The 9,550-nt window shown below is 37.9% G+C and overlaps 1 protein-coding gene across 1 annotated transcript; it reads left to right on the top strand.

Moving 5' to 3' along the window:
* The first annotated feature begins 6,195 nt into the window (after positions 1-6,195).
* On the top strand, positions 6,196-9,541 carry LOC127646095 (protein SPO16 homolog). Its single transcript, XM_052129554.1, has 5 exons — positions 6,196-6,255; positions 8,367-8,460; positions 8,715-8,886; positions 9,145-9,223; positions 9,431-9,541. The coding sequence occupies exons 1-5, from the start codon at positions 6,196-6,198 to the stop codon at positions 9,539-9,541; spliced, it is 516 nt and encodes a 171-aa protein (XP_051985514.1).
* Positions 9,542-9,550: the final 9 nt, after the last annotated feature.

Raw genomic sequence — 9,550 nt, 5'->3', positions numbered from 1 at the left:
TACTGCAGGAGCACCTTTTTTAAGCTGCGTACACACTGCCAGCGACTCCATCCCATTCATTTTCAATGAGAGCACAGCGACTTCCGGTGACATGAGCTGTCGCGATCGTTGGCGACTAGATGTGGGCGTGTCCAGCAACAAAGTTGAGACAAGTTCAACTTTATTCAAATGAAGAGCGACTAATGGAAGCGACAGCCAATAGGGGAGAAGACGGGAGAGCTCACCTGATCCTTCTCTCTCTCTCTGTCTCTCAGCTTCTGCAGTAACGGAAAGATGGATGAAAGGCTAATTCTTGCTGTTAGCAATTTTCCAGTGCTCTATGATATGGATATGGTATATCCAGCCACAGCTCTTGCACCAGCCGGTGGTACTCACCATGCTGACTCCGAGATTTAATGGTTTTGTGAACCCAGACAGACCGGCGTTTGCGTTTTCGCTGCAGATAAACAGCCGCTTTGGCAAAGAGCACGCCTTGTTTCTCATTCATCTTTGATATAAAGCATTTTATGTACTGATTCCATTTATATTTAGTCTTTTCCCTCCAAAGCGATTTGCTGTCAAGAGCAATGGAATGACATCCGTGAATGTCATTTATAAACGTTACTAGGCAACCAGTAGTTGGAACACCCACTAGTGACTTCACCACCAGCCACTGGCGACCTGCAGCGTCAAAGTCGCTTGCAGTGTGTACGCAGCTTTAGGCGCACAGCTGTTCGCTATAAAAACAGGTGCGCAAACACCATTCCTCCAAATTTTCTGACTAATGGACAAGGAGCTCATCACTTGCACCTCAAAAGAACTCTTAGTCATGATACGCAGATATAGTCACAACATAAACTTTAAGCATTGACGGAGTGAGTCCTGCATCTAATCGCTCTTGAAGAAATATGAGAATGTTATGTATGGGACAGTTTACTGGGTCTTTGCCATGTGAAAGACACCAGTCAGTGAGCACATTAAAGCGTCTCGTGGATGGCGCCCTGGCCTTTAAATGGTGTTCATGAATGAATGCTTCAGTTCTGGTGCATTTAGCGCGCTCCATTCAAAGGTCGCATGTGTAGGCTTTGCAGCTCTGGCTGGGGATGCCAAACCATGCCTTGTGTTTTAGAGAGAAGATCTTTCTTCAGCTGTATTTCCTTGGTGGCCCATCCAGTATTTCTACCATTCCCAGAAACCAGGACTGATTGGGCCATTTTGGCCCAATTAATAGAACTGTTTCCATGTCCAATCTGAATCCACTCTGGCTTCTCGTTTGATCCTTCGGGTATCTCAGAAGAGTCGGGTGGATGGCGCAGGAGGTTGAATCGTCCCTCAGAATGAGGGCAATTTGCGAGCGAAGTGTCTTGAGACTCATGCCCTCACAGTGAGGGCAGTCTGTCTCCGTGAGAAATGACTCTGCACGTGCATGGCCCTGACAGTGAATGCAGCTCTCATGCTGATCTGACGCCGGGATGTGCCTCTCACTCAAGGAACACTTACGGAACGACATCTTTAAAAAGACAAGAACATGTAAGCGACTCTTTTAGATATAGTATATAAAAATATAGTATATATATATATATACAGTTTATACACACACAATATAACAATATACAATTGCTGATAAGGATACACAACTCCTGCCGAAGCGCTGCAGGGAATCAGAATGCTGAAGCTGCCCATTCACCAGCGAAGTATCAAGTGGCGAGGTGGATTGATGTCTGCCGGAACACTGCAGGGGAGTGGAGAGTCTTCTCATTGTCGTGAAGATCCTGCCCGCTGACTCATGTAGTCAACGGCTAAGCAGTAGAGGGCTTCTATACGAAAGATTAATTGCTGTCTTGAAGGAACAAAATTCTGAGAAATTATGTTTGCGCACCTGCTTTTACTACGAACATCTTTGCGCCTAAAAGGGTGGGACTCAAACACCATAGCCAATATTTGAATATTGTCATTATTGTAGAAAGTTTTCCACATGCATTAGCAAATGCAATGTCAAGAGTACTGAGTCATAAGGGAACAGAGAGACATCATATAATTTAAGTTGCAGAAAAACAGTCACTAAGTTCGAAGTTCAGTGCAAATTTGAAATGGTTATCATTAGACAAGACAAAACTATCACAAGCATTAAAGTAAGTTGTTTACAGCTTGGTCGAGTAATATTATAATGGGAGCGATGTAACATCGCAGCTTCCAGTGTATGAATGTGTGTTTTTACTCTTTTCTGTTCTATACAACTGATAGACCTATTAACTATACAGTATATTCCATACAGCTCAATAAACAGTATGCAACATAAGTCACTTCTTTTATTTAACATATCATTAATTAATTCTGCAATTAGTTTTTAATAATTTAGAATGTTTATCTATAGGTAAAGTGTTTAAACTTACACTATTAAGATGTGTGTTTGTGTAGCAAACTAAATAGCAAGACATTAAAACTCATGTAAATTACATGTTTATTCAAAATAATATTATTTCAAATTAACAATTAGATCAAAGGAAATGTTACTCTCTCATTTCCTCACCCCCATGCCATCCATGTGTGACTTCTTCTGCAGCAAGTCATGTCATTTTTATTTGTATAATGCCTTTCACAACACACATTGTTTCAAAGCTGCTTTACAGAATATCAGACATTAACAGAAGATAAAACTGTAATATCTATAATGTCTCAGAGTCATCATTGTGTATTTAAGGAAAACAAAACTCCAGAAGATGTTGGTTTATGGAGAAAAATAACCTCGGAAGAAACCAGGCTCACTGTGGGGGCCAGTTGGTTGGCTGATGAAGGGTTTTGTTGGCAATTAATTGATAGTAAATGTATTCATTTCAAGAATGCAGTCCATCATTATGCCAAGATTATGCAGGCAGAGATCAGTTAGGTACATCACAGTTCAACCTGGCCGGTGTTGTGGCAAAAAATTATCAACCAACCATTATCACTGCGTAAGAGACACTCTGACTCAAACAGTCTTTTAAAATTATTTATTCTTGCAAGAAGGACCCGGTCATTACACAGGAGTTAATCTGTGCCGTGAGTGGGACCCAGAAAGGGAGGGCTGACTTGTATTTTATACTCTTTTATCCCAAGGTTTTCTAACAGAAGCAGATCCTCCCCCTCTGCATCCCTCAGACACAGAGGCATTCCCCTGTAATGACTATTACTGATCAATGAGTATCAAAATTTCTACAACACCGGTAATTTTGGTGAGGTCTATACGAAGTCCAAGGTTCAGACAATGGTATATGAAGTATCCCATGTCTTATGGTTGGAGTTGTCATCAGTTCATCCTCTGAAGTCCATCGTAATAGACTGAAGTGATGTATGGCTGGCACTGGCTGCCATTAGTCATCATCACACAGCGATATGTAGAAGTGGAGACCAACAGAAAGCAGGAACGGAGCTGGATCCAGACGATTCTGATGACCTCGGGATAGGTGTCCACAGGTTGAGACAGGGAAACAAATAAAATAATATTAGCATAGATGCCATTCAATTTACTGCAGAGTTATAGATCATGGTCACCGTTTCTGGTTCCGGCAGACCTAATTAACGCAGCCTAATTGTGAGTTGAAGGATAAATTAGGTGTATGCCTGGCTAAATAGATGAGTCTTTAGTCTAGACTTAAACTGAGTGAGTGTGTCTGCATCCTGAACAGTGTTAGGGAGACTATTCCATAGTTTAGGAGCCAAATATGAAAATGTTCTACCTCCTTTTGTGGATTTTGATATTCTAGGAACTATTAACAGGCCAGAACAAGATCATAATGAACATGATGGAATATAGCATGGCAGACGGTCACTTAAGTACTGTGGAGCTAGACCATTCAAAGCTTTGTATGTAGTTAACAGAATTAAAAAATGAATACGAAATTTAACAGGTAGCCAATGTAACGATTAAAAATGGGGCTAATATGATCATATTTCTTGATTCTCGACAGCACTCTGATTGCTGCATTTTGAACCAATTGAAGTTTATTTATTGATCTCGCTGGACATCCTCCCAGTAACGCAATATAATAATCTAGTCTTGAGGACATGAACGAATTAATTGGTTTTTTGGATTCAGCAAAAGAGAGCATGTATCGTAATTTAGTCTAAATGCAGCACACAAATTACAATTTTTTAAAAGAATGCCTCAGATTTGTAGGTCCATACAATGCAAGTGAATGGTGACTAAAACTCAGAAGGTCCAAAAAGCTCATAAAGGCAGCATAAATGTAATCCACAAGACTCCAGCGGTTTAATCCATGTCTTCAGAATGTGGGTAAGAAACAGATCAATATTTAAAGCACACTTTTTTTAAATAATAAAATTGTATTAATGAGAGAGAGCAACAAAAATATTAAAAAAAAAATAAAAACATGTCTTTATCCAAATACACTTTGATAACCCTATAATATATTTTAGAGCTGTCGGGACAGATTTCACGGGAAATTGCATACATGCGTCATTCACCCGTGCATGCTCACATCATATCCGTACAGAGAGAAAATAAGCTCAAGCTACTGTAGCACATGTATGGTGTGGGAGTAGCATGAAGCTGAAAGTTGATGCTAGAGTTGACATGTGAGTCTTGAAATGATATTGAACAATGGCAATCTATGAATTAGTTACAACCATGGTCTATTTGGCCAGAAAATCCTGCGGTTATAGAAACTTTACAACGTTTGACCTTAAGACTAGCAATCATTATGTCTAATGTTAAAAAATGTTGTCTAACTTTTGTAACATAATTTATTTCCAAACAACAGCATAAGATATGGCACTTATCTGCTCAGATTACATGTTTTCGGATATCCGTCTTTTCCTTTCAACCAAAACAATGTTCTTCTGCAAGACGCATGCAGTTTTTTTTAAACTGCTAGAGGGCAAAAAGTTACATAGTGTAGCTTTAAGTCCTTTTCTTCACTAAAGTGAAAGTGAACGTGTAGATTTACGATAGAAAAAAATCTAAAATATTTCTGTTTCTAGGAATATGGTAAGACACAATTGAAGATTTAATATGTCTTAGCTTACAGAAAGGTAAGAAATACACTGCAGATGTGAATTCAAAATTTTGTTTTCCAATCTTGCTTTCTTAAAATCATAATAATGCATCTGTCTCCACATATTATTCAATCATTTAAAGTTCTGATTTAAACTGAATAAAATTAACTTGAAATATTTTCAGTTCCAATGTGCTTACCATCTATTCACTGTACTTAGCAATATTGCATTCAGGACTTTGACAAAAACATATCTACATTACTGCTGCCTGGATTCCTCCCATATGGAAATAAACTGTTTAATTTCACTTTTACAAATCCCCATTTTTTTCAGATAAATGGGTGATTCTGTAACTATAGCCAATTCACCTGATTTTTTTTTTCTTCTTTTCAGTATAAAAATACAATTTTCCATATGGTCTTCTTTCTATCTAAAACTGAATTTCTTCACATTCCATCACTACGCAATAATTCTGTTTTTTGTTTTTTTTTTACCTATCCTTTCACTTACTGGACAGTTTTTAAAAACTTTTGATTTAATCACCTTGAACAAAACTGAAAATTGCAAATAAGTATTTTGTCTTAAAATAAATGTGATCATTTCAGGGATTATTATTAGCTACATACATTTGCAACATTTTAAAAATGATTAAATATTAGATTGAATTACCTCAAATTGAAATTTGGACACGGCAATGATCTCATGGATTTTGCGGTGCGACAAACAGTTGTTAATGGCAGGTTCCACTGTGACAATTTACCCCGTGTAGTGTGACAACAGGCATGTGAAATTAAAAGGTAAACATGTGTTCAGTGAACATTGCTACCTTATTTAAATAAAGGTGCAAACTTAAAATAGTTGTTTTTCTCCCCTCCAAGACTTTAAAGTTCATCTTTCAAAAATAGAAAATCAAATATAAATATTATAAACTGATGTCCAATTACAAGCGTTTGTGTTATTTTCTATAAAACGATTTTGTACATTGAAAAGGTATACTGAAACGTTAATTTTTATTGTAAAAATTACGAGTCAACGAAACCTAATAAATTGACAAAATGCTACCACCTAGTGGTATTTAATTGGTATGACAGCTAGTGTTTTTTTGTTTGTTTTTTCTTCCGCCGGCTCTTACGTTGGCGTCAGTTGTCAGACCTGTCTGGTAAAACATTTTTAAACTCTGTAGACTGTGGCATTACAAAATATCAAGTAATCTCGCTGTAAATGGCAGGCGATACGAGCACTTCTTGGAAAACAACTGTTATTATCAGCTCTTCACCTCAGGTAGTTGGTTTTCCGTGTTGTAGTTCATATCGGCTGACTAAATCTCGCTGTGGAAGTTCATTGATTGATCTTAAGTTGTTAGTAGCCCTAAAAAAATATTGATTCATCGTGTTGCAGTTACTACCAACTATTGTCTTCTCAATGCTAATCCTGATGATTGAAGAACTGTTTGTATCCACGGCTGTCATGATTTATCAGTCAAAAAATGTTGGCCAGATCTTCATAAACACATAAAAAAATGCAATTCACACGAAACAATTTGATCTGCTTGATTAACACCATGGTTCGAATTACGTGGGAGCCAGTGGGAGCTGAGCTCCCATAGAGAGAGGATGAGCTCCCATGAAAGCAGTAAAATCATACACCTGTGGGGGTCTCTAAAAATCATAAGCACCATTATTTTAAATTACAAATAAAGCATTTTTTCCTTCAATATGTTCCTTCAATGTTTATGTTAACCCTTTTGCACGTATGATCGATCAACACCGGTGTGATTAGAACGGTCAGTGCATCACGTAATCAACTGCTAAATTCAAACGTGCTTTCGCGCTTTGGCTGGCGCTGAGCCAGAGACAGACGCGCTCAGTGCTGCTGTCATGTATCACAACCATAGACAGATCAACTGTTCTGTGTTTTCAACCACATAATGTTTATTTTAGGTTTCAGACATTTAAATACACATAAGTACTAGCAAAAAAATATTTTGAGTTTGTAAAATACACACTGATGTCTAGGGAAGCGGCAATAATAATCCTTTCATTAACGTTACGTTACAATAAGACACGTTTTCATATCAGATACACATTGTGTAAGTAGCTTTACATTTTACTCTATTCTTCTCCCAGTTCACCGGCCACTTACTTTCATGTATTTCGTGAGAAGTTGAGGAATTGACGTGTTGTAAAATAACATGGCGCCGCCCATCGCACATACAGCTCAACTAACTTAACGCGATCGTTATAAAGGCGTTTAAACAACAAAACACATCCACTTGCACATATTTGACAATCGGAATATCAGTGTTTCATGTTATAGCTAATACATTTGTGAATATTTTGTATAAAAAAGGAAAAATGACATAAAAGCAGATCTTCATTCATTCAGCGCTGTGTTGTGGTTGCGCTGTGTAACGTGACAAGCGAGGATGCGTCACCATGGAAACATTAAAGTGACAGGTTCTAAATAACGGTCACCTAGAATAACTCACGCTGGGGGATCAGTTAGAATATTTTAGAAATAGTGTAAAGTTCAGAACCAGCAACCATGCCACCAAAAATAAAAAGACTGCTACCAACATCAGGTACAACTTTGGCAAAATTCGGGTTTATTTCAAAAAAACAAAAAACATCATCAGAGGACAGTCTAAATCCACCTGCTAGCATGGTGCATAGCACTGGGACTGAAGACGACTCTACCGCTGTTACCACGACTAGTTCTGCTGCTGCTTTCGCTGCTGCTGGTGCTGATTGTGGGACAGAGATGAATGTTACCTCAGAAAAGGAGGCTGATAAAGCCGGGTCTGACACTATGGACACAACTGAGCAATTGCCAAAGAAATGGGGACTAAATCAGTGGAGGTCATGGAAGGAAAGAAACCCCTGGCTGGTTACAGGGGAGGGTGGACTTGGATGCATCATCTGTAAGGAAGCTAAGACTCTATTACTTTCAGAGAAGAAAATTGGCGTGCATTTGTCGGATGCCTGGACTTTTTTTTTTTTAAGAGTCCCCCACAAAGATGAAATCATAATTCGAACCCTGATTAACACGAATACACCTCCTCTACTATGATGAGCTTTTGATTTTTGATGTCCAAAAACGTCGATTGCTGCTGCCTCATTGTAACCTCGATTTTTGCTTTATTTAAAGAAAAATACGTCGAAATTATTTTTTGAATAAATCAACACTATAACTTGACATGTATTGAACCCAGTATAGGCCTACTTCTTTAATTTATGTACACTCACGTTAATATCAGGTGCAAGGAAAGTATTTAAAAACCAAACTTGACACAAAGAGTACATTTAGGCGTATATTAACTTCACACGTGTGTTTTAAACTAAATTCTTAAAATATTTCTAATTTGTATTAATGACCCATGTGCTTATTTGCAGTGTGATGAACCCTCACAGATTTTATTAGCACAGCAGCACAAAATTCGCCGCTCGGACAGCATCCTACCCTCTAGTTTTGTTTTCCCACTCTCAGGTAGATACGTTTGTTATTTGTTCCAAATGAATTCTTGTTTTTCACTGTTTGAACCCTTAATGAATGAAAACCTATAGACAGATGCATTCATAAGCAGTAATGTTTAACAAGTAATTTCCTAATAGGATACGTTTGTATCGATTGTATGAATGCTAGCCTGATAGTGGCCGATTAGTGTGCCTTGCTTGCAGGTGGATGTACATGGTGAATATACTGTTGAAAAGTGCCTCACCTTCAACTTTTCTGTTGCACAGGCACAGCATTCTTGCTTGTTACGCCGGAGGAGTTTCCAGCAAAGCATGAGAATGCTGAACTTTTTGAGAGAATTGAGAAGTTTATGCAGGTCCACAGAAACAGTTTTCTTCTGCTTAAAGCCCCAGTCTATGGAAAAAGGGAGTGGGAGATTTTATCATCAGTGCAGAACAGGTGCATGATTCATCGCAAGCCATGAATACTGTTTTTGTACATTGGGATGCATTTTAAGATTCACTCAGATGAAACTTTGTGAATAAATATTTCCAAAATACAACTAATAATTAATAACCAATGAATACACTTTCTGGGAGAACTTGGTTCTGGTCTCTTTTCAAACTCATGCACTCTAAAAAGTTGGGCCAAATCAAATGTTATAAAATGAAAAGGTAAATAACACATTTTTACAACAGATTTTCATTTTTGCTATAGATTTCTTGGCTGCAACCTCAAAGTCTTACCCGTGCATAGTACTCCTAATGCAGTAGATGGAATGCTGCTCATCGCTAAAGTAGGTTTTAATGTTGAACTTTAGTTTGATTTTGAATCTTTGTTGATTTAAACTATTTACCAGTAATATTTTATGGACTTTCAATTATAATTGTAATTGTATATCAAGGATTGTGCTTGCTATAGCAGCATGTATACTAAATATAAATGTTGATAAAGTTTATTAGGTGGCACCTGCAAGAGTTTGATTGGTCTTTTTTCCCCCCAGGCCACAAGTAAACCCCATGTTGAGAAAATGAGAGATCGGATGTCTTTGGCTTGTGCTCACATTATTGATCGTAGCCCAGTTTGGGGGATGCTTCAAGAGATGCGGCTCTAATAAGATTAC

This window comes from Xyrauchen texanus, chromosome 7 (genome assembly GCF_025860055.1).
Source record: "Xyrauchen texanus isolate HMW12.3.18 chromosome 7, RBS_HiC_50CHRs, whole genome shotgun sequence".
In the NCBI taxonomy this organism is placed as follows: Eukaryota; Metazoa; Chordata; class Actinopteri; order Cypriniformes; family Catostomidae; genus Xyrauchen; species Xyrauchen texanus.
This window is presented reverse-complemented; position numbering and strand designations above follow the sequence as displayed.

What these genes read in the sequence shown, in the direction of transcription:
- LOC127646095 (XM_052129554.1), top strand. Translation starts at nt 6,196, where the DNA reads ATGGCAGGCGATACGAGCACTTCTTGGAAAACAACTGTTATTATCAGC. An exon ending in TTATCATCAGTGCAGAACAG is followed by an intron (nt 8,887 to 9,144) that starts GTGCATGATTCA and finishes TTTTTGCTATAG; the next exon opens with ATTTCTTGGCTGCAACCTCA. An exon ending in GAATGCTGCTCATCGCTAAA is followed by an intron (nt 9,224 to 9,430) that starts GTAGGTTTTAAT and finishes TTTTCCCCCCAG; the next exon opens with GCCACAAGTAAACCCCATGT.